Genomic DNA, 26,888 nt, shown 5'->3' on the forward strand with positions numbered 1-26,888 from the left:
TTCGCCAGATTTATTAAGTGTAATTATACGTGTAAATAATCGAATTTTGAAGGGATTAATTCCGATCTAATCTCTGATTTTGCCAATTTCATTAAAAATCTCGAAACCATGGCGAATCTCTTAGTCAAACTGAGCCTCGCGCTAAAAATTCTAAGGATGACGGAACACAACAAGTCCATGCTGGAAAAGGATCAAGAGGGCGGTGGTGGTGCAGATGTTATTAAAGCCTTCAAGAGGAGATGGTATATACTGGCCGTGTATGTTTATTATTCCACGATTAGCTGCTTCCAATGGGTAGAATACTCGATAGTGACCAATATAGTGATGCGTTATTATAATGTCAGCTCTAGCGCGGTTGATTGGACTGGGGTGATGTTCATGATTGTGTGGCCCATTTTTGTGTTTCCGTCATCCTTTTTAATCGATAAATTGGTTAGTATATTACCATAAATTATCCTGATGCTGAGCTGTGCTTTAAACAGTGTATTAATATATGTCCTTTTTTCTTAGGGGTTGCGTTTCGCAGCTTTGACTGGTTGTTTTCTAACCGGTATAGGAGCTGCTACGAAGCTTTTCTCTATTCACCAAGGCGCTTTCCACGTCGTCCTGTTGGGGCAAGCTATTGTGTCACTGTCCCAAGTTTTCATTCTCAGTTTACCACCGAAGTTGGCTGTGACATGGTTCAAACCAAACGAAGTAAGATTATTTATTTTTTTATAAAATTTTTTTCACTAACATTTTAAGTAGAATTTATTTAATTGATTGCAGTTTAATAACTATAATAAATTCATGTGATATGATCATGAAAATTAAATTAGGAGACATTTTAGGAAAGTTAAATTAATACAACAATATATTCTTGAGGTTTTTGTCTGGTAATAACGATATTTTAATTATTTTAAGTTACGGCTATTCAGTAACCGCTCAGTTGCCAATGTGGTTTCCTTTCTCCTATTTTCTTCCATTAATCGAGGAAAAATTCCTTGATCTGCTTGTGAGTACTATCGTACAGGAATATATTATCTGTTATATAACTAATACTAGATATTAATTAATAAATGAATGGGTAATTGATTCAAACGACCTGGTAACGATTTTTCTTTCAATTTGACTTGTAAATTTTATCTAAAGAAACACGGAACGTATAAAGGACGCATAGGTGATTCATATACATTTTCAGATTCATTTATTCGCAATAATATATCAAGCAACCGTTTTGTATACGGATACCTGAACAAATTAAGTCCAGACAATTTTAATTTTTATAGTTTTCATTATTTTATTCTATGAAAAATTAAATTGTGATAATTTTTTGAAACTTATTTGAAGTTTTACAGTTCTTGATACTGTTAGAGGAGGATTATTTTAAATAGAATCGAAAGTAAACGATTAAGAATGAAAGGTTATTACATTGATTTTTACATTTGTCATTCTTTTGTCAAATCATCAAATTGTCACTGTATTTATGTTATGTAAGATTTTATCAATTGATTAAACCACAACCGGTTTTTTTTATAAGTTAATATTTTATCATCAGTCATTTTCTTTACAATATAATTCTACTAAATGCACTTAAATTTACGTAATACATCGGTGCTTTAAATACGGTATAGTATTTGCATACGGAAATATAAAAATAGCAGTAAAAATTACGTCGATTTTCAGAATTGCATATTTTGTTTCTTGCGATAAGTGCGTTCATTATTTTATTCTAAAATATAAACACGGAATCAGTCTAATAACAGAGTATTGTGTCTATTGCGGTTTCTGAGTATCAGGGGATTTATGGTTATTGTCAAAGTAAAGTTTTTTCGCTGGATGCAATTAAATATCGTTTTAGTACAGTTATCAATACATAGTACGTATTGACTGAAAAGTCCCCGGTTTGAGAGATGGTATTAGAAAAACATATTGTCAGTTAGTTAAATATGTAAATTGCATATAAACACGATTGTTATACTACAGGAGGTTAGAGAAACAAAAATAAAGACCTATTACTGAATTTTAAGTATGATATTAGTGCTTACTAGTTATAAGACTGCCAAATATATTTTATTCTATTGGACTGGTATATTTTATTATTTTTTGAGAAGTTAGGTGTATTTTGACGAAAAAATAGAAAATTTTGTTTTGGAAAAATGTTCATTTTTTAGATGGTTTAATGGAATTTTTTAATTGTTAATTTAGTTATAATTTTTCCTGCTTCCTAATGAAAGAAGTAATAACTTGATAGTGTGTTTGATTCTCTAATAAACTGTCTCAAAGAAAATTACGGTTTTTTTAACACATATGTATTTGTCTAGCAAAAGTTATTCAATGAAGTCATACTACAATGTGAGTGAGCGATAACAATCCATAGCTTATTTTTGTTATAAAGACATCGTCATTTGTTTACTTAATCGAGAGTTATTGTACTTTGAAAATGGATATCCCAGAAAGTCATGTTTGCCATATTTTGTTTTTTACTTGCGAAAAAGGATAAATTCAGTATTGACTGGATAATTGTGTATTGTTTATGGTGACGAATGCTCAACTGAACGCCAGTGTTAGGATTTGTTTGCTTTGTTTTGCTGTTGAGAAAGTCTTGAATCATATAAATAGTAGTTGTGAATCCCTGTTAGAGCATTTTTGAAATTAATGATTACGGCTGATAAAAAGCGATATAGATATAGAAGAGGATGACAGAAAGTATGACAATTTCTCAAAAAAGACTGTGGTTAAAACCTGAAGATGCTTCATGACTGGTTGCTGACAATACTAACCACACACGTTTTTAGGGACTTTGTTCTTTGTTTTTGTTGTCTCTGCAAAATCCTCTAAATGGTTTAAAATTGGTCTTCCAAAAGATGCTTGTGAATCGCTTGGTTTAATTTTTATCCCAGAGATCTAAGAAGCTCTACAGTGATGAACCCGTGATTTTACCAGAAAACCAGAAAAGTACTTATTAGTACCAACCAGTATCATAAACTTTACTGTGTTGCTATTTCAGTGGATATCATTCAGATGGAACCATGAAGTAGCTTGTTAGCTTGATAGTATAGATACAAATGGTTATATCTGAAGTTATGATAAAAAAGGTTAATTTAATAAATCATCATTTTCTTCCTCAATGAACATGTATCATACTGGATTCATTAACATTAAAAGATAATAAAACATAATCATTATATAAGGATAAAAGAGATGAGGTTGTGGCCAATATAAATATTTTCTTTAATGTTTTTTTGATTTGTAAAAGTCTTAACATAACAGTTTTCCATTGTAATGATTCGTCAAATATATTACTTCATATTGTCTTAAATTTTCCTTAAAAATTCATAGTTCCTAGCTTCAGTGTTAAAATATCAGAAAATATTCATTTTGATATACTCATTTTTACGCTTTTTCGATAGAGTCTTTTCAGTGACGATCTTATTTTTGATGTTATATATATATATATATATATATATATATATATATATATATATATATATATATATATATATATTTTAAGTCTATTTTTTACCAACAAGGGTTTATTTAGACTGGACCTACAGTTTAACGTGGGCTCCAAACCACGGTCCTCGGTTTAAGCCTATCGGCTGGCGAGTGACCAACTTAGAAATCATCCCAGAAGTCATTCGGTCTTACCAAGCCTGGTTATTGGCGTGACTGGGATCATTTTCCTTGTCGGGTATTACACTCTTGCCTAAGGACAATCCTAATGTTCAACAATCACAAACATAAATTTACGATCATGCCCCAGCAGGATTCGAACCCGCGACTATAGCAACAGTAGGAAGACCTCCTGTCACCTTTACCACAGCGCCAACCAAGCCGGAAAATCAATGTATTGGACCTGATTTAGACAATTCACATTATTTTAAACAGCAATGCTTTGGGAATTTTCAACAATTTTTTTGTTAATTGATCGGCTTCATTGTTCCCTTGCAATTTTTCAATCAAATATTCAAAGTCATTTTATGAGCTTAACAATAGTTGTTCAAAATCTGGGAGTATTGGAGGAAGGAAGGAAGTGTATTGTTTAGAAGGTGGTGAAATAAGTCTCATTATTTTTTGATCATGATAGTATACGTTTCACATTGAATTACGCCCACGTCTATTGATTTCAACATGTACTTAGTTCGTAAAGGTTTTTGTTTAGCGAATTGGCGGATGATTTGGAATAAACATATGGACCACTCGCAAAAACATTTAGTGAATCATCAGTCGACGAAGCTCGAATTTATAAGCAAACTTCTTAGAGACGAATGAGAGCAAATATAAAATAACATTAAAAATAAGCGCGTAAAAGTGTAAAAATCAGAATGAGTATGTCGAAAAATTTATTTTTAAATATTTTAACTGCGAAACCAGGATCTATTAATATTTTGTTTTGTAAGGAAATCTTAAGACAATATGAAGCAAATATCAACTGTAAGAAAAAATAATCAAAACAAATAGGAAATTGCCCAACAGCGACTATTACATAGCGTTATTGGACTGTTTGAAGGATGAGATCTGAGCTGAAAAACGGCCGCATTTGAAGAAACAGAAAGTGTTGCTTCACCAAGACAATGCACCGTGTCACAAGTCAGTGAAAAAGATGGCAAAAATCCATGAATTGGACTTCGAATTGCTTCCTCACTCACCGTATTCTCCAGATCTGACCACCAGTGACTATTTCCTCTTCTCAGATCTCAAAAGAATGCCTGTTGGGAAAAAACTTTCGTCGAATGAACGAAATGAGGCCTATTTTGAAGAAAAGGGCAAATCGTACTACAAAAAAGACTTTGAAAAGTTGGAGGGTTGCTATAATCAGTGTATTACCCCTGAAGGGAATTATGTTGTTCAATGACACAACCTCATCTCTTTTAACCATAAATACGGATTATATTTTTTATGGTTTAATGTTGATGAAAAAGAAGAAAAATACCACATCTAATATATCGGTGAGCAATAGACCGGATATTTTTGTATTATACAAATTATATAAATATATATGATGACTTAACTAATATTTTATTAAAACATTACTTAATTAATCAGCAGGATTTTCTGATAAATCTTAGCCAAATATGCAATAAATACTGTTTTCGTTTGAATTCGTTTAAAGGTATCTTAATCAATCACATCAGTTATGACACTTGTGACTGATTATGTGGATGATCGATTTTCCAAAAAAAAAAGATCTCTGAAATAGATCAATTTCGCTTTAACAATGGGTAATTATTCAATAGTTCAATGATAGTTGTCACAAGAAAATTAATTACGTACTACGATCGTAATTCGAATGTGTCTTCCGCTAATTTTCAATTATTTAAGTATATCAATTATATCGATAGTTTTGTCTGTTATTTTGATTTAAATCCTATTATTTCTGTAAAAAGGAGAGAGAGGTGAGACAGATCCAAGAGGTCTTGTTGACGTTTATCCGTTCATTTGTTTTCGATTGACGTTTTCCATAAAAATTATTTTAAAATCGTGTTACTTAAAAAAAACATGTTTTTATTTATTTATCTTTCGATTATTGTTTACACCAAACTAATCACTAATCATTCTTAATTGTTAATAAATAAATGTGTTTTTTTTCTAGAATTATAGTTCGTTTATAAAGTGTATGTAGTGCACGATAGGTTTACCATTTAAGTATAATAAATGGGATTGATTAACGTTCCTCCTTTCATTTGTTTAAATCTCATATTTTTCTACAGCATTTTTATTTATATAAAAAAGACACGATTTATTTGTTTATTTCATCATAATTATCTATATTAAGATAATTGTTCTTAGTTCTTGACGTGTTTTTTTTTCATCGTTTATTTCAATTTTATTTATATATAGAAAATAGTTTTTTTTAATAATAAAAAGTCTAATTTTTTGAATTCTCCACAATGATCTTAATGTTCTTAACTAATTGTTTTCAATGGTTAATAAATAAGCAGATAATTGATTGATTTTAAATAATAGTTACTAATTAAGTGTTCAGTAAATCTTGTCGTTTGGTAAGAAAACCACCGTCATTCCTGAATTTTTGTACACTTTTTTCGGTGATTTTGGAAGTGACAATTGCTAAAGTGACAGTTTGGAAGATTGTCAAAATTTTGGATTAGGGGATTATTCTGTTCCAAAGCCTTAAATCTTACGCCTTTTTCCAAGTAGGATAAGTTTTGTTTCATGCTAAGGAATTATTTGAAAAATTTGATTTTTAATTTCAATCTAATTAAAATTCGGATTATTATAATCTAAGATCAACACTTGGTCAATTGGTGACTCAGATGCATATATTTCAAAATTAGCACTCGTCAGAAATATTTGAACTAAATGAGGTGTTTTAGCTTGACTAAATACAACAGAAGTTCGAAATTCAGAGCAGTCAGAGAGTTGGAATTTCGTTACATTTAACTGAAATATCATAAGGCTGTTCTTTCTTGATGCATTAGTTCATTTAATTAACCAGAATCAACTTACTTGCTAAGTTGTTGCTTGACTGGTGGTGGATTGACAATCGTTCCTCAGTTACTCGAAGCATTCCTTGAAAAATATCACAGCTCAGTGTGTTAGGTCACTAAAGTTGGCTTGCAGGTGCTCAAAGTCTCTTAGAGAGGAATAATTAGAAGTAGGAACGGAAACACCCATGTTTTAAAACACGACTCTAGCTCGTGGGATAAGTATCGCAGTTCAGTCTGCAAGGACAAATGCGGCCTAGAGTTGCTGTAACTCTACATAGTCTACTGCAATTCGGACAGAAGCTTAGTAGTTTAGGGTTGGCCACTAAGAAAAATATCGATATATCGGAAAAAATAAAATATCGATCGATTTTTTGCAACAAGTATAGAAAATATCGATATTTGCAAAAAATATATCAATATTTTTAAGAAAAAATAAAAATAGTGAAATATTAGCCTAAAAGATTATATATTTTGTCTAAATATTTTAGAGTAGTGATATTTTGGAAGGGCCAAAAAAATATCGATATTATTTTCAGAAAATATCGATATATCTTGATATCGATATTTTTTTGCCTCCCTAGTTCAGGGTGTACGGTTACTAAGGGCTGATTTCAGTAGCTCAGCTGTAAATTATTGGATTTAGAAGCCAACAATACTTCGAAGACCATTCCATTCAATGGAAAATTAGGTAAAACCATGCAACAACTTGGGCAAAATCCGGTTATTAAAGGTAAACAAAATTTAAAAAGGGAGAAGGTGTTATATAGCGCGATTAACATGACGCTGGATTTTATAAAAAATTAGTTTGGTGTCTGGAGTATATATTTTTTAAATTTATTCATTTTATTGTTATTAATCGTTGCCTACTAACGTACAATTTATCTTTACAATAACTTAAATCTAGGTATATATCTAGGAGAATCCATCTTAGTTCCCAGTGTAATAATGTTAATGCGATAACACTGCTGGTTTCTATTATATAGATTATATTTTCTAATATACTTCCTTGTGATACTCTTGCTTTATCTTTTTTTAGTTTGTGTAAGTTTTCGTTTACTTGACCATAAATATTTTGGCTGTAATGTAAGATTTTAATATTTCAGTGTGTTGTTTCAGTAACATATTCTGTAGCTTCTGAACAAGGCCGTCATGCCATACCTTATCTATGCTATATTCAAGAATATAGCTGAAAATACCTTTTTATGTTCATTGGCTTTTTCAATTACATTTATTATTTTACGCACCTGTTGTTGAATGTTTGTTAACATACCCAAACTGATGTTTAGGTTTGTTTGTTAAAGGGTTTTTCTCTCTAAAATCATTTTATCCTTTTCAGCAGGTGTTTTTCAAATACCTTAGATATTACTGGTGGCAATGAGATTTTAGTGTGACGTCGCCAAAAGAGTTAACCAAAGTTATTAAAACTAACATTAACCCCAAAGAATCATCAGGCTACGATTTAATAACAAGAGAATTACTGCAAAAACTACCAAGAAAGGGAATGGTAAAACTCACCAACTTGATCAATACAGACCAGATCAATATCAAAACCTGGAAAGTCAGCAAACGAAATAAAAGCCTATAGACCTATATCACTGCTGCCAGTAATATCTAAGGTTTTTGAAAAATTCCTTTTGAAAACAATAAAACTAATCATAGAGAGAAAAAATCTAATACCAACACACCAGTTTATTAACAAGCACTCAACATTTGACCAGGTCCACAGAATAACAGATGTTATTGAAAAAGCCTATGAAAGTAAAAACGTATGCTCAGCTATATTCTTAGATGTAGCATAACCTTTCGATAAGGTGTGGCATGAAGGCCTTGTTTATAAACTAAAAAAAATGCTATCAAAAGAACATACCGAATTATTAAAATCATACATTACAACCAAAATGTTTAGAGTCAAACAAGAAGAAGCTTACTCTATACTAAAAGAAGCTAAAGCAGGTGTACCACAAGGAAGTATACTGGGGCCAATGCTTTATTTACTCTATACTTGTGATATACTACAAATAGAAAATATTACGATGGCTATATTTGATAATGATACTGCAATTATAGTTGTCGGAGACAATAGTGAGAAGTTTCAGGATTATTACAGCAGGCAAGTGACAATATAAATAATTGGACACAAACTTGGAAAATAAGAATTTTGAAAGTAAATCTGTATATGTGCAGTTTACCTATAAATAGACCGTACAAGCACCAATAACATTAAATAACACTATCATTCTATATAGCAACAACTCTAAAATAAAATATCTCGAAATTAATCTCGATGCAAAACTTCGCTGGAAGGAACATATAAAGAAGAAGAGAAAAGAACTGGAATTGAAATATAAGAAAATGTACTGGCTAATTGGAAGAAAACCACAATTATCAGTATATAAATAATTGCTATTATATAAGCAAATACTGAAACCTATATGGACATACGGAGTTCATTTAAGGGGATGCAAAGAGTAACATGAATAAAATACAAATTTTTCACACAAAGTCCTGAGAGGTATTGTGGGTACACCCAAATACTATAGGACTGATTACCTACATCGAAACGTTCAGATATCCACAGGCAGTCAAGAAATCAAGAGAATTACAAGGGGGCATGAGGAAAGACTCCATTCTCATACGAATATTGAAATATTGCAACTTTTGGATACCACCACAACAGGACACAGACTCAAAAGCATCAAACCATTTGATCTTGTGTAGTGTTGTGTAGTGAGGTGCATATATTAAAAAATTCAGCAGTGACATGTATAAACATTATTTCACCAGAGATTGAGATTGGGCCGATGGGTACTCCTAGTTACATACCTAGATTTAAGTTATTATAAAGACAAATTGTAGGTTAGACGGAAACGACTAGTAACAATGCATTAATTAAATAATAAAAAAAATTTAGTGTGACGTGATATGAAGAGTGATATGCTTATAAGGGTCTCGTTTTTAATAAAATAGGACTGAACTAGCAGTGTTGTTTTTTCAGTCATTCCAATAAGATGCCACTTTTTTCCGTTGGACTAAAATATTTTTAAAGTAAATAATAATAACTTGCTTTCAAATCCTTCGAACATAATTCGAATTTGGAAGAAAACTCTTGATTTATTTTTAAAAGTCTAATTGGCGCTAATTCATTTTTCAACCTTGTATTATTATTGAAAATGTCGACGATGGTTTATCGATGTTGAAGTTACTCTTTTCGATTGTTTTCCAATCACGCTCTCACTACGTGCTATCGTTTCAGTTGTTTCCGTACAAACCGGACTAAATACTGGGAAATATTAAAATTGACTTTAATCACTCGCTTTCTGGAAAAGCCTGGTATATGTCGAACGTTTTTCTTTGTATAATAAAACCGCAGTTAATTTCACCGAGACAGGAATTTTTATAATCGGTGTTTGTTTATTTTTTAATTTTTATTTTATTTTGGCAATAAAATTATCTGATAGAGATAAACTAAAAGGATTTAACTCGGTAAATAACACTTTATACGGCGTTATTCGGGAGCTACACCTCCCAAATAATGGTATGCGTCATTTCCGTTGATAATCAATGAAGGAATCAGTATTTTTACCTGCACGTTAAAAATTTTCACACAATTTTATCGTAGCCACCTAATAAAAAAACACTATTTTAGTTGATTTAGAACTGTGCAAAATCTATGAGGATTAGTGACGAATGACTACAATCTCGAACATGTAGGAATATTCTTATTTAATCCATTAATACCAATATGACAATATAAATAAACGGATGTGTATGATTGGATTAATATAGAAATTCGAATCTTTTTTAAAAATCGAAGGCGTAGTTTTTAAAACGCCAGTTTTATACAAATAGTTTTTCAACTAGTTTATATAGTAATTCTTATTAACAGTATTTTTTTAAATACAATTTTAAGGCTTTAGACTCAAATTTCAATAGCGATTGATGGATGTACTGGTGCACTCTGTATACGTTTAAAACTCGGTACTTTTTCATATATAACTTAATTGTATTAGTTCAAAGGGTTTTTGTCTTTTCAACCTCCCGGTAAATTCACAGTTGTCGAGTAGCTGTAGTACTTTTATGTTAGTAGTAGACGCTTTTATGTTCACGCAAACTCACTTGTAATGTGGTTTTGTTGTAAACGTTTAATATCTTCGCTGATCCTTAGACCTTTGTGATCGAAGAACTATGTTTTGAGAAATTTGGACGATTTTGAGGTTGAAATTCTTCGTGCAACTCTATAAATGTACACCACTGTACACACTGGCTTCAATATTTGTTTATACAAGGAAATCTTGTTCTGATTTGGTTAATATTTGATAACAATTTGTTGACAAGGACACACTTGGGCGATACATTTACTAAAATTGGAATGATGCAGAGAAGATTAGCATATTCTAAATTTTATCTGCAACTTCTCTATTTATTCTTTAAACAATGGAGTCCCTCAAAGTTCCGTCTTGAGCCTAAAGCTATTTTTGATAGCTATAGACTTAATTACTATATAACAGAACAATTGAAAAGTCCACGGCCTGACACATAGATGGTGCTACTAGAATTAAATCCATATGTTTTTCAGTTAACCCTAACTCTCAAAAGATGCGTGTATAAATTTGACAGCTGTCGGATCATTAGTTTGTGAATTATAGTATTTTGAATGAAGCAACTTTTGTTATTGTGAAAAAAATGGATAAAAAGGAATTTCGCGTGTTGATAAAATATTGCTTTTTGAAGGGAAAAATACAGTTGAAGCAAAAACTTGACTTGATGCCGAGTTTTGAATGACCGTAAATTGAAATTGAATGAAATAGCAAATAGCACACACTCTAAAGATATCAACTGAACGTGTTCATCATATCATTCACGAATATTTGGGTATGAAAAAGCACTGTGCAAAGTGGGTACCGCCCGAGCTCACTTTTGGCCAAAAACAACGACGAGTTGATGATTCGGAACAGTGTTTGAAGATGATCAAGCGTAATAAACTCGAGTTTTTGTGTCGATAGGTGACAACAGATAAAATATAGCTCCATCATTTCACTCCGAAGTCTAATCGAGAGTCATCCGAGTGGACTGCACACGGTGAATCTGCTCCAAAGCATGGGAAAACGCAACAGTTGGCTGGCAAGTTTATGGCGTCTGTATTTTGGGATGCGCATGGAATAATTTTCATTGACTACCTTGGAAAAGGAAGGACCATCAACAGCGACTATTACATAGCATTATTGGACCCTTTGAAGTACGAAATCGCCGAACAACGGCCGCATTTGAAGAAAAAGAAAGTGCTGCTTCACCAACACAATGCATCGTGTCGCAAGTCAATGGAAACTATGGCAAAAAACCATGAAATGGGCTTCGAATTGCTTCCTCATCCACCGTATTCTCCAGATCTGGCCACCAGCGTCTACTTCCTGTTCTCAGATCTTAGAAGAATGCTCGCCGGGAAGAAATTTTCATCGAATGAAGAGGCGATCGCCGAAACTGAGGCCTATTTTGAAACAAGTGAAAAATTGAAAAAAATGGTATCGAAAAGTTGGAGGGTCGCTATAATCAGTGTATCACCCTTGAGGGGAATTATATTGAATAAAAAATACTAATTTGAAATCAAAAAAATGTGTTTTACTATGGCAGGCCGGGGACTTTTCAGCAGACCTGTTACAAACATAATTTGGCTAATTTTTTATATACTTTTGAACTATTGACTTATTGAATTAATTTTCAGGTGTCTACAGTCTGTTCAATTGGAGTTTTCGGTATGCAGTTGGGTTCTGCTTTGGGTTTCTTATTACCGCCAATGATAGTGAAGGACCATCTCAATTTAAACGATGTTGGATCGAACCTAAAGGTTCTCTGTTGGGGACTGTCCATAGCTATTATTCCTGCTTGTATTGGTGTAGTACTGTGTAAGACGCGTATCTTAAGTTACCCGAATAATCTCTTTTCATTTACGCATTTTAATAAAATTAATAGACTTCCCTCGAATGCCAAAATATCCACCCAGCTCTGCCCAAGCTGAAGAAAGGAAAAAACCACAAGATGTCACCATGGGAACGTTCCTCAATTCTTTAAGAGATCTCCTGAAAAACAAAGGCTTCCTGATACACACGTTGGGATATGGTATCAGTTTTGGTATATTCTCCGCTTTTGGTACCCTCCTCAATCAATTCGTTCTATCATATTTTCCTGTAAGTCTATTTACCTTATTTTATGAGAAAAAAATAAGTTAATAATCGTTAATAGGGAGCAACAGAAGATGCAGGACGAATGGGTTTGGTGATGACCACCTTTGGAATGAGCGGTGGATTTTTAGCTGGAGTTATATTAGATAAAACACACAAATACAAGTAAGTCTACAGACTGTTCAAAATAACAGTGGACTGACGTCATCACGATGTAGGATGTATTGCTTGTTCCAGATTGTAAATTCGTTTTAAAATCAGACACTATACTTACTTCTCATTTTATTCTAGTTAAAAAGACTCTGGCACTAACCGAATCGGACAAGTCAAAATGAACTAAAATTTAAAGTTGCTGTCATAAATTTAGATGACGTGAGTTCACTGTTTTATTGGACGGACTATACGTGAACTGTTATTGAGTATATTTCAATTTGTTTTAATTTTCAGAGAATGCAACTTACTTATCTATCTTGGATCGGCTCTATGCCTATGTGCCCTGTTATTTTGCTTGCAGATCAAGGCTAAAATTATGGTCTACCTCACTATTGCTATCTTTGGGTTAGTAGTTCTTGTTTAACACTGGTGTAGCTTGATTATAATGATTCGTGAATGGTTTAGGTTCTTCTTGAATGCTTATATACCGGCGGGAATAGAATTTGCTTCAGAGTTGACATACCCAGCTAATGAAAGTACAACTACTGGATTGATGACAGCGGTATCACAGACATTAGGTAAGAAATCTGTTAATCTTATAAGTAACTATCAGTGGAAATAATCAATTTTTGCCAATATTCTGAATTTGATTTTTAGAATAAAAAAATATTATTCTCCGTTTAGATCTCTTTTAAATAATATATTATTTAACTTAATATCTATTATTAGATACACAGTACAATCTTATTTATAAATTATTTATTTATTTATTACTACTCTTTGAATATTGCCGGATACCTACAACAATATGTATTTTCTAAATGTATAGGTTCATATATGCGCTTGCTAATACAATTATTTAATTTTAAGTCTAATTTGCTCAGCGCATTGTCTAAAATAATTTTTCCAATTTAGCCTACCGTTGATGATGGATGCTGAGGTGTTTTGCAAATTCTGATTGAGGAATAGAGCATCCCTCTAGTGATATAATTAGGTGTATGCCTTTTCCCAGCAATACAAAATATAATGTTAATGGAATTCGAGCTGTTAAGCTATATTTTCCTGTCTACCGTTGATGATGGATGACGAGGTATTTTGCAAATTTTGATTGAGGAATAGAGCATCCCTCTAGTGATATAATTAGGTGTATGTCTTTTCCCAGCAATACAAAATATAATGTTGATGGAATTCGAGCTGTTAAGCTATATTTTCCTGTCTACCGTTGATGATGGATGCCGAGGTATTTTGCAAATTCTGATTGAGGAATAGAGCATCCCTCTAGTGATATAATTAGGTGTATGTCTTTTCCCAGCAATACAAAATATAATGTTAATGGAATTCGAGGTGTTAAGCTATATTTTCCTGTCTACCGTTGATGATGGTTGCCGAGGTATTTTGCAAATTCTGATTGAGGAATAGAGCATCCCTCTAGTGATATAATTAGGTGTATGTCTTTTCCCAGCAATACAAAATATAATGTTAATGGAATTCGAGCTGTTAAGCTATATTTTCCTGTCTACCGTTGATGATGGATGCCGAGGTATTTTGCAAATTCTGATTGAGGAATAGAGCATCCCTCTAGTGATATAATTAGGTGTATGTCTTTTCCCAGCAATACAAAATATAATGTTGATGGAATTCGAGCTGTTAAGCTATATTTTCCTGTCTACCGTTGATGATGGATGCCGAGGTATTTTGCAAATTCTGATTGAGGAATAGAGCATCCCTCTAGTGATATAATTAGGTGTATGTCTTTTCCCAGCAATACAAAATATAATGTTAATAGAATTCGAGCTGTTAAGCTATATTTTCCTGTCTACCGTTGATGATGGATGCCGAGGTATTTTGCAAATTCTGATTGAGGAATAGAGCATCCCTCTAGTGATATAATTAGGTGTATGTCTTTTCCCAGCAATACAAAATATAATGTTAATGGAATTCGAGCTATATTTTCGTGTCTATAGTCTATTTGTTGATTATTCAATTTGTTGATTAATGTCCATTGGGATTAAGAAAAGCTTCTTGAAAATTGCTTTGAATATATGAACAAAAATCTTATTGATATTTATGGGGTCTTTTTTGGAAAACAATATGAAGGAATTTATTTAGTTGATTTTGATAAATAATTTTCAAAATCGAAGTATAACACTCAATTCTTGCGTTAAGATTGTTATTAATATTATTATGTTACATTTTTCACCATATATCATAATCTAATATTGCAAACATTTGATTAGCATCATCTTCTGTTTCGACATCGATGCGCAATTTTTGTCGAATGTTATTTGATTTAGTTTTATTAAATGGTTTGTACGTGAATTTAATATTGTTTATTTACCATCGATTTCTCACTTAACTACAGACAGATATATAAATAATGTTGTGGCAGGAAAATTGTGTGACTCATTCCTCCACATTTATAACTGGTTATAATTTTGTAGTTTGAATAATTAAAGATGATGTATTCTTTTTGTTATTCTTTACAGTTAAGTGGTGGTTCCGGATCAAATATTAATAATTTTTTTGTGGTATACTGATATAGTGCATCAGCGGAAAAAGGCCAGTTTGATTTTTCGGCTTTTTAAAATTTAAAATATTTTTCTGTTGTAAGGAAGAAACATATTCTATATAAATATTTCATACAATCTCCATCTTTGATACAAAATGATTAAAAATTGTTTTTACAAATTGGAATCTATATCGATTCTATCAAAGCTTTTAGCAAAATCTTATATCTTACGTTATATTTTAATTCATTGTTCTGAATTTTTGAAGATTCTGAATGAGGATTAATCAAAACGAGAAGATATCTGCCTATTTTGATCTTAGAATAAACTAAAAGAATTCAGAAAATTATAGTCAGATTAAACCGAACTCTAACCGAACCAAACTAAACCAAAAACTAAGAACTCACAACTTCTTTAAATTATATTCAAATATCATCGTTGCATGGATGTTGGTATCGACCTCAATTTACGAAAACCAGGTTGAATCAAAATCTTTTGATAAGCTTTTGATAAATGAGGAAATATTCTATATAAATATTTAATACAATCTCCATCTTTGATACAAAATGATTAAAAATTGTTTTTACAAATTAGAATCTATTTGGATCCTACCAAAGCTTTTAGCAAAATGTTTTTTATTCGGTGTTGACCGATGTTGATCACTTGTTTTTATATAAAACATGGAAACTTTGTAAACCTTTTTTTTATTTTTTAAATAAATTTTAAATCTTTACAATGTATCCAATCATGAGCTGTGCAGTAAATAACTATTTTGTAAATTTTCTTCATACGAATCGAATAAACAAAAACGAATAAAGCATAAGTCTTTCCATTATATAAAACATATTTTAAAATTACTTTTGATATTAATTGATTTGATTTTTATTGTTATTATTAGGAGCAGAACAGAGCGATTAGCTAAAGTTATTGAATTTTTTTTAACGTTGATCTCTTTTAACCTAATTTTGGTATTCAACAACCGAACATTTTGGTACTAATACTTTGTATAGCCTACCATCAAGCTATATGTTCTGGTATACAAATTCTGATTAAGGAATATTAACATTCCTCTACTGATATAGTTAGATTTATATCTTTTTTCCGCAATACAAAATTTAAATTGATGGAATTAGAGCTATTAACTATGCTATATATTTTCCAATCTATAGTCCATTTATTTATTGGTCTTGTTGAATGGCACTTGTAGTTTATAGCGCTAGATGGCTATATCTTTTGCCTTAATAAATATGCTAAATTTTTAAGTACTGTTTCTTTAGATTTTGGCATATGGGCAGCATAGATTGACATGTTTGGTGGATCGTGAGAGAGCATTATTTTGTTTAAATAAATTTATTGATTTAGTATCAACTTGTCCAACTTCGTATTAAAGTTCATGGGGTTTCATTATTTCTTATATCTTACGTTATATTTTAATTCATTGTTCTGAATTGTTGAAGATTCTGAATGAGGATTAATCAAAACGAGAAGATATCTGCCTAATTTGATCTTAGAATAAACTAAAATAATTCAGAAAGTTATAGTCAGATTAAACCGAACTCTAACCGAACCAAACCAAACCAAAAACTAAGAACTCACAACTTCTTTAAATGATATTCAAATATCATCGTTGCGTCGATGTTGGTATCGACTTCAATTTACGAACACCACGTTGAATCAAAATCTTTTGATAAGCTTTTGATAAATGAGGAAATATTCTATATAAATATTTAATACAATCTCCATCTTTGATACAAAATGATTGAAAATTGTTTTTACAAATTAGAATCTATTTGGATCCTACCAAAGCTTTTAGCAAAATGTTCTTTTATTTGGTGTTGACCAATGTTGATCACTTGTTTTTATATAAAACACGGAAACTTTGTAAACCTTTTTTTTTATTTTTTAAATAAATTTTAAATCTTTACAATGCATTCAATCATGAGCTGTGTAGTAAATAACTATTTTGTAAATTTCCTTTATACGAACTGAATAATCAAAAACGAATAAAGTATAAGTTTTTCCATTATATAATAAAACATATTTTAAAATTACTTTTGATATTAGTTGATTTGATTTTTATTGTTATTATCAGGAGCAAAACAGAGCGATTAGCTAAAGTTATTGAATTTTTGTTATAGTAGATCTTATATTATTTTATTGCTGAAATTATTAAAATAAGGCCCGAACATTAGACTGGATTGGAGACTTATTAATCAGTTTGGTAATTTGAATATTTTGGTACTAATATTTGGGTAGCCTACCATCAAGATAGATGCTACGGTAAGAAATTCTGATTATGGAATAGTGCATTCCTCTAGTGATATAATTAGATTTATATCTTTTTCCGTGATACAAAATTAATATTTATGGAATTAGAGCTACTAAGTTGTATTTTCCTGTCTATGGTCTATTTGTTTATCTTGTTGAATGTCACATGTAGTTTCTAGCTTCAGATAGATATCTTTTGCCTTAATAAATAGGTTGAATTTTTAAGTCCTGTTTTTTAAGCTGTTGGCATATGGGCAGTATAGAACACATAAATATAAATAATATTGGCATCATGAGAGAGCATTATTTTATTTGAATCAATTTATTGTTTTATCATCAATTTGTCCAACTTTTTATTAAAACTGATAGGGTTTCATTATTTTTTTATATTTTACATAATATTAGTCAAAACGAGAAGATATCTGCATATTTTGATCTTAGATTAAACTAAAGGAATTCAGAAAATTATAGTCAAATTAAACCAATTTAACCCAACCAAACCAAACCAAACCAAACCAAAAAGTGAAAACTCACAACTTCTTTAATGATATCCAAATATATCTTCATTGCGTTGATGTTGAAATCGACCTCAATTTACGAATATCAAGTCCAAACAAAATCGTTTGATAAGCTTTAGATAAATGAGGAAATGGTCTAGCTAAATATTTTATACAATCTCCATCTTTGATACAAAATGATTACAAATTGTTTTTACAAGTTAGAATCTATTTGGATCCTACCAAAGCTTTTAGCAAAATGTTCTTTTATTCGGTGTTGACCAATGTTGATCACTTGTTTTTATATAAAACATGGAAACTTTGTAAACCTTTTTTTTTATTTTTTAAATAAATTTTAAATCTTTACAATGCATCCAATCATGAGCTGTGTAGTAAATAACTATTTTGTAAATTTCCTTCATACGAACTGAATAAGCAAAAACGAATAAAGCATAAGTCTTTCCATTATATAATAAAATATATTTTAAAATTACTTCTGATATTAATTGATTTGATTTTTGTTGTTATTATCAGGAGCAGAACAGAGCGATTAGCTAAAGTTATTGAATTTTTGTTATCGTTGATCTTATATTATTTTATTGTTGGAATTATTAAAATAAGGCCCGAACATTAGACTGGATTGGAGACTTATTAATCAGTTTGGTAATTTGAATACTTTTGTACTAATATACATTTTTCTTTTGCAGGTGTTACTTTTACTTTGATTCTGAGCCATATCAATTTAAATTGGAGTACTTTCTGGGCATTATCCATTCAAATCGGACTTCTCTTCTTCGGAACGGGATTGACACTAATAGTTCCAAATGATCTCAGACGTCAAGAAGCCTTCAATAGAGGGAAAGCGATCGAATTCACCGAATTACCTCAGGAAGATCCACTCTTCACGAAGCCACCGACCAGAAATTAGGAGTGACGCTCATGCGAGCATCGTTTGTCATATTGACAAGCTGTGTTGTAAAATATTGTTGTTTAATTGTTAAATGTTATATGTTTAACAATACATTACAGGAGGAATATAGATAATATTTATTTAGTTGGTGTTAGATGGTTGTTTCAATGTTTCCAGTTCATCCTCGGTTCCTTGATCCTTTGAGTATGCTTCCTGTCGTAATTTTTTATTTGGTACGAAGCAGGTCAGTACCGCACCGAGTAATAAAAGTGCTGCTTGGCTTCCCAATGACCAAAACGCACCAACATTTGAATTAAAAGGACCTGGAATGTTGTTGATTGAATATATTGGTAAAAAAAACTATTTTACAGTTCATACCCAAAAATAAAGTTATCAGAACACCAAGAGCTTGTGTCATTGCGTTCAGTATTCCTGTAGTTGTGCTTTCGTCCGCTGGGTAGGTAATCTCGACCGCAAATTCAAAACCAACAGGCATATAAGCGTTGGTAAAGACCCTAAAAGGTAAATAAGGAAAAAAAATTAAATACATTGATCTTTTTTTGTTTTCTTTTATTTATTTTCACGCATTATAAGATCTTAAAACAAACAAATATTCGTAGCTAATATTATTTCCCATTTTTAAAAGCCTTCGAATGCAATATAGGAAAAAACCTCCCCTTTTCAGGTTACGGAAGAGTGGTTAAAACATATTGTATTACTGCTTGAAAACACCAATTTCTGAACACAAATGCTTTGAGCAGAATGAAGAAGCTTATGCCATCATTACGTTTGTTCTTTAGGTTCAGTACCGTAGTGCTAACTTGATTCCGTAACATTCACAGTAATGCAACGATGTCCAAAATCATTTTCGTGAAACTTTCCATTTATGCTGCAGCAGTGGATTCTTCAGAACTCTTACAATGTGTGGCGGAACAAAAATATGACTTTGTGCCTGTTACTTCAACAAAACGTCGTTTAATTTGATCAGCTGACGTCAGTAGAGATGTTACTCTAGACATTTTCATTTGGTTTTAATAGTAAGTAATACACTCAACCTTTCTGATCTCAATATATGCACAGCAAGTCTTTAAGGCTTTGAATATTTGTCTTCAGCGTCGATGTGAATAACTCTTCTCGACTAATCCAAGATTTCTTGTACTTGGGATTGTCGTACTAATAGGTCAATTGAAAAGCTCCCGGCCTACCATAATAAAACACATTTTTTTGGCAAAATTATTTTTTTTTATTCCGCATAATTGCCTTCAAGGGTGATTATAGCCACTCTCCAACTTTTCGATACCATTTTTGTGGTACGATATGTGCTTTGCTTCAAAACAGGCCTCAGTTTCGGCGATCGCCTCTTCGTTCGACGAAAATTTCTTTTGAGATCTGAGGACAGGAAATAGTCGCTGGGACTATATATGGAGAATGCAGTGGATGAGGAACCAATTCGAAGCCCAATTCATGGATTTTTGCCATCGTTTTTACTGACTTGTGACACAGTGCATTGTCTTGGTGAAGCAGCACTTTCATTTTCTTCAAGTGCGGCCGTTTTTTGGCGATTACGTCCTTTAAACGGTTCAATAACGCTATGTAATAGTCGCTGTTGATGGTCCTTCCTCTTTCAAGGTACTCAATGAAAATTATTCCATGCGCATCTCAAAATACACGCCATAACCTTGCTAACTGACTGTTGCGTTTTCCTATGCTTTGGAGCGGGTTCATTGTCTGCAGTCCACTCGGATGACTGTCGATTGGACTTCGGAGTGAAATGATGAAGCCATGCTTTATCCGTTGTCACATATCGACGCAAAAACTTGGATTTATTACGCTTGATCATCTTCAAACACTACTTCGAATCATCAACTCGTCATTGTTTTTGATCAAAAATGAACTTGCGCGGCACCCACTTTGAACAGAGCTTTCTCATACCCAAATATTCGTGAATGATATGATGTACATGTTTAGTTAATATCTTTAGAGTGTCTGCAATTTCATTCAATTTCAACGTATGGTCATTCAAAATTATTTTGTGGATTTTTTATATATTTTCGTCGGTATGGACGTCTACTGCGTTCACCGTCTTCGGTGTTCATTTCACCACGTCTTAACTTAGCGTACCAATCCTTCATGGTTGATTTTCCTGGGGCAGTGTCCGGAAACTCGTCATCAAGCATAGTTTTTGCTTCAACTGTACTTTTTTCTCTTCAAAAAGCAATATTTTTTCAAAACGGGAAATTCCTTTTTACACAAAACATTCACAAACCGATGATCAGACAGCTGTCAAATTTACACGCATCTTTTGAGGGTTAGGGCTAACTAAAAAACATACGGATTTAATTTTAGTAGCGCTCTCTATGTGTCAGGCCGGGGATTTTTCAGTTGATCTGTTAGCTTCATTTGTAATCATTAGTTACAATACTCCATAGAACTGTTTTTGCTAGGCAAGCAATGAAACCGCCAAGTAGAAATGGTTTAAAATGGCATTTTCAGTCAATTCGTGTGGTATATATTTCCATTTTTTGGATCTTTGCTATCGTTCATTAAGTTGTCTGAAAGTTTTTTTTTGAGAGTTTGAGATAGGTTTTCATCTTGCAATTCGTTGTCTTTTAACTTCATTGTCGTAATTTTTCTTGGTCCTTCAGGCAATTTTATATCCCTGTCATTAAAATTATTTCTTTTAAATCGTTTAAACCAAACACGACAGTTGAGTAACATCAAAACAACAAAACAATGTAGTGAATGAATGAACAAAAGTAATGTATGTTGAAAATTCAACACTGACCGTTCCTTGATTAACGCCTTTATATACTCAATAACTTAACAGTATTAAATTCAAAATAGAACATAAAAAAATCCAAAACCATTGAGTTTAACAGTTAGGTTTGGTTGTTTAACACTTATCAACATATTGATACTTTGCATTTTCACCAATAGATCTCATACTGAAACCTATATGGACATACGGAGTTCAGTTATGGGGATATTCTGCATAGAGTATCATAAACAAAATACCCATTTTTCAGAACAAAATCCTGAGAGGTATTGTGGACGCACCCAAATACTATAGGACTGATTACCTAGATCGAGACCTTCAGATACCAATAGTCGGTCAAGAAATCAAGAGAACTGCAACGGGGCATAAGGAACGACTCCATTCTCATGAGAATATTGAACTATTGCAGCTTTTGGATACCACCAGAACAGTGTGCAGTGAGGCGTATATAATAAAAAATACAGTAGTGACATGTATAAAAATTATTCCACCAGAGACTGAGATAGGGCAGGTGGTCCTCGTAGTTATATACCTAGATTTAAGTTATCATAAAGACAAATTGTAGGTTAGTCGGAAACGACTAGTAACAATGTAATAATTAAATAAAAAAAAACAATAGACCTCGCTGATCAACATACATGCAAGTATCTAATATATCACCAATATATAGATAAACCAAACCAGTTTTTAGTCTATTGGAGTACTTCATTAGTTGAATCAACGCAGTTGTTTTGAATTGGATTTAGGCGATTTAGTAAATTTTGAAGAAATAAAAAATTGAAATCATTCATACTCACCCTACAAGTGCAAAAATAATATAAACTAGAGGCTTCGAACGAGTGGACAGTGTGAACATAGTCACAATTAAACTAAGGACTGCAGCAAAGTAAACAAACATCGTCGTTTCCCTAAAAAATATTCATTTTTAGACGAATTAGTCACCGAAAACGATATTATTTACTTGTATTTATGAGTTTTGTCTAGAACCACGCCAAAGAAAATAGATCCCAAGATGCCACCGGATACCATTATGAGTCCGATACGGCCTGCGTCTTCCTCCGAGTTCTAAAAATAAAAATCGTCGATATCTGATACAGATACGAAACAAAAGTTATTACTGGGAAATATTCCAAGATAAATTGATTCAGCAAAGTTCCTATTGCTGCGAAAACTCCGATATTAATGCCATAGGCTATCGTATGGAAAACAAAGCCTCTGTTATGAAATAATTTCTTATACGCTTTCAAATATTGTCTCATGTCGAGTTGTTCCTTTTTCCGTTCGTCCCATTGAGCTATCGATGGTGGTAAAGGGGGCTCTTTAGGAAAACCTGCAAGTGTTATATATTAGATTTGTTGTTTTTAAGATTATTGGAGGTTCCTCCAGTTTAACCTTCGGAGGGCTCTACTATTAATAAATTATTAACAACTATTTCATTGCTCTACTAGGTTAGACATATAATAATGTATAGTTAAGAGTACTTAAGCAATATCACATTTTTTTCTGCATTTAAAAATCTATTGCAAGATGTTGCATTTTTATACAAAAAGCAGTGCAGATTAGAAGAAGATTTTAACAGTCAAGAAACTGTACCGGTTATTCGGAAGATACTCTCAACTTGACCTAAAATCAAAGAGGTTGGTTTGTCAGTGAATCATAAGACCAATTTGGACCTATGGTTTGCAAATATGGTGTTGTACTAAGACATCAAGCACGATGGCCTCCAAATCAAATAGATACACGAAGTGATCCCAAATTTCGCCTAAAAGATGAAATAAGGTTGCTAAATCATAGTAACGTGGCTGCTGGACAACACGCAGGAAATTAGAAGATTGAAGCGAATCAAACCACATGGACTTGTTAAGTGTATAAGTGTAATTTTAACTTTAGCTTAAGTGGTTTTAGTAGATTAGTTTTATTTTAATTTGTGAAATACATACTGACGTATTAATCAGTTAACACAACAGAACACTAGTAATAATTTATTTGTAAATTAAGACTGTACTAAGCATATGAAATGTTTTTGAAGGAACATGTTCTATATGAATTTATTTGTAAATATTGGTATTGATACCTCGAAGAGATAAGATTGTACCAATTATAACAATATTGTCTCGAAGTATTCTTGAATGAAGATTGGTCTAAATATAAGAAGAATTTCTAGATCTTGAGATATAGATTATTTTTAGTTATTTCGAAGACATCCAAAAAATTTAAGAGAATTATTGGGTGACATTATTGAAGCTTTAAAATACGAATTTTCAAAAAATACTTTATCTATGGAAACCCCCCAGAGCGAATATGATCCAAAAACCTGCTAAAATCGAACGACAGAATTAGTAGAACAATATTAAATTTATGCAACAAATGGCCAAAAAATGTTCAAAATTTGGTGACCAGATATGATTAATTAATTTCCCATCATCAGATGGCTTCACTTTATGCTGGGCAACCAACTAAAACCTCTATAGATATTGTATGACAGAATCTTTTCATTATTCATCGTAGGCTCAGATGTAACCCTTTTTGGGCAACATTTATTTTGATGGATACAGAATGCTTTTACCACAATATTGATTGTTAATATTTTTTCAATTTCTATTCTAAAATAAATTAAATATTTTCAAATATTAATATATTAATATAAATAAATTAAAAATGAAAACAAGGCATCATTTTAAGAAAATATTAAAAATTACATGGTTTTACAAAAATTACCTGTGACTTAGCGGTTTTCTAGTTGTTTTATTTATTTAGGTTCTAATTTGTTTAATTCGGTTTTTGTGTTGGTTTTTATTTCGAAGAGGAAGCTGGTATGATGAAAAACTTACAGAATATTATGAGGACAACTACAGGAATCATATAGTACGTTATAACTTGACACAAAATACTCAAATCTCGCGCTATAACATTGGGGTCTTCACTGTTCCCAACTATACTTGATGGCACGACGAAGCCCAGAGCAAATCCCACTTGAGTACCAAACACTGCCAAAGAGCAAGCAGTAGATACCTGAAATTATTTTAAATTAAACGTTATAAATCGAAAATTAAACTGATAAGATTCAAGACAAATTTACCTCGGATGGCTTGAACCAAACTGCTGCGATTTTAGACGGTAAACTCAGAACAAATACTTGGGCAGTTGATCCGACAGCTTGTCCTAACAGAACTAATGGGAACAGGTTTTTTCTGACCGAGAAAACTTTTATTAAAGCCGCCAATGCTGTTCCAAGACCACCCCATAGAGCCGCAAACCTTAAACCCTGACAATAATAATATTGCTAAGTATAGTAATACTATTTTAATTTAAAAATAATAATACTTTTGTCTTCTTGAAAATAATATAAAAGCTAGAAGTTAGTAAAATAATAGTGTTAGGCCATTTTTTGTTATTGAGGATATATGCTTACTATTTACTTTAAAAGTGTAATGCCGTTTCCTTTGTTTAATAAAGTTATTGTATACGTATTGAGGTTTAACGAGTTAATTGAAAAGCCCCGGCCTGATACATAGATTGCGCTACTAGAATTACATCCATATCTTTTTTATTTAGCCCTAACCCTGAAAAGATGCGTGTATGAATTTGACAGCTGAATCATTAATTTGTGAATTATAGCATTTTGAGTGAAACAACTTTTACTATTGTGAAAACAATGGATAAAAAGGAATTTTGCCTGCTGATAAAATATTGCTTGTCGAGTTTCCGAACACTACCCCAGGTAAATAAACCATCAAGGATTGGTATGCTAAGTTTAGACGTGGCGAAATGAGCACCAAAGACGGTGAACGCAGTGGACGCCCAAAAGAGGTAGTTACCGACGAAAATATTAAATAATCCACAAAATGATTTTGAATGACTGGAAATTTAAATTGAATGAAATAGCAGACACTCAAGGATATCAACTGAACGTGTACATCATATCACTCACGAATATTTGGGTATGAGAAAGCTTTGTGCAAAGTGGGTGCCGCGCGAGCTCACTTTTGACAAAAAATAACGACGAGTTTATGATTCGGAGCAGTGTTTGAATGTGATCAAGCGTAATAAACCCGAGCTTTTGCGTCGATATGTGACAATGAATGAAACCTGGCTTCATCATTTCACTCCGAAGTTCAATCAACAGTCATCCGAGTGGACTGCACACGATGAACCCGCTCCAAAACGCGAAAAAAACCCACAGTCGGCTGGCAAGGTTATGGCGTCTGTATTTTGGGATGTGCATGGAATAATTTTCATTGACTACCTTGAAAAAGAAGGACCATCAACAGCGATTATTACATAGCGTTATTGGATCGTTTGAAGGGCGAAATCGCCGAAAAAAGCTGCATTTGAAGAAAAAGAATGTGCTGCTTCACCAAGACAATGCACCGTGTCACAAGTCAGTGAAAACGATGGCAAAAATCCATGAATTGGGCTTCGAATTGCTTCCTCATCCACCGTATTCTCCAGATCTGACCCCTAGCGACTATTTCTTGTTCTTATATCTCAAAAAAATGTTCGCTGGGAGGAAATTTTCATCGAATGCAGAGGTGATCGCTGAAACTGAGGCCATTTTTGAAGTTGAATGGTCGCTATAATCAGTGTGTCACCCTTAAAGGGAATTATGTTGATTAAAAAAAAATTTGCCAAAAAAATGTGTTTTACTATGGTAGGCCGGGGACTTTTCAATTGACCTGTTACATACCTTTTTCTCAATATAATAAGAAACTGGTACTACTATTATTGGGTAAATCAGCATGTAAATGATTGAAGTCCAATCTACGTCGGTTGCATTCACTTGATAGAACTTCATTACAATATTTGCGATGATCGAATACTCCATCCACTGGAAGGAGTTTGCTGCAGAATATAGTATATAGACCAAGAGGATCATCCATCGTTTTTTATACACTTTTACTGGGTATGTGATAGTTTCTTCCATGTTGCTCATTATATAATATAAACGTTGGTTTATAAGGGTTTAATCGTATCTAAACAACATCGATAATAGTAATTAATTATATCTAAATCAAAACATGAATACTTACATCGTTATGCAACTCCATGAATTGTTTTTAATAAGAAGAAATGGATATTTCGTTTTCTGTAGATTGAGTTAAATATATTCAAACGAACACTGGCTAGAGATGTTCTTTGTTTAAATAAAGATTAAGTACTGCTGTTAAAT

The 26,888-nt window shown here is 32.2% G+C and overlaps 2 protein-coding genes across 2 annotated transcripts; one reads left to right on the top strand and one right to left on the bottom strand.

The window, feature by feature from the left end:
- On the top strand, nt 1–19,096 carry LOC143191985 (putative MFS-type transporter C09D4.1). Its single transcript, XM_076397450.1, has 8 exons — nt 1–432; nt 511–696; nt 12,151–12,331; nt 12,399–12,613; nt 12,669–12,772; nt 13,055–13,165; nt 13,226–13,338; nt 18,740–19,096. The coding sequence occupies exons 1-8, from the start codon at nt 109–111 to the stop codon at nt 18,958–18,960; spliced, it is 1,455 nt and encodes a 484-aa protein (XP_076253565.1). The 5' UTR covers nt 1–108; the 3' UTR covers nt 18,961–19,096.
- On the bottom strand, nt 19,006–26,888 carry LOC143191995 (choline/ethanolamine transporter flvcr2a). Its single transcript, XM_076397458.1, has 9 exons — nt 26,749–26,888; nt 26,406–26,691; nt 24,798–24,983; nt 24,550–24,730; nt 22,837–23,048; nt 22,680–22,783; nt 22,516–22,626; nt 19,321–19,457; nt 19,006–19,265 (listed from the first exon to the last, which is right to left on the bottom strand). The coding sequence occupies exons 2-9, from the start codon at nt 26,649–26,651 to the stop codon at nt 19,084–19,086; spliced, it is 1,359 nt and encodes a 452-aa protein (XP_076253573.1). The 5' UTR covers nt 26,652–26,691; nt 26,749–26,888; the 3' UTR covers nt 19,006–19,083.

This window comes from Rhynchophorus ferrugineus, unplaced genomic scaffold (genome assembly GCF_030347505.1).
Source record: "Rhynchophorus ferrugineus isolate W39M unplaced genomic scaffold, kcgeb_rfMv2 rfM1, whole genome shotgun sequence".
Classification (NCBI taxonomy): Eukaryota; Metazoa; Arthropoda; class Insecta; order Coleoptera; family Curculionidae; genus Rhynchophorus; species Rhynchophorus ferrugineus.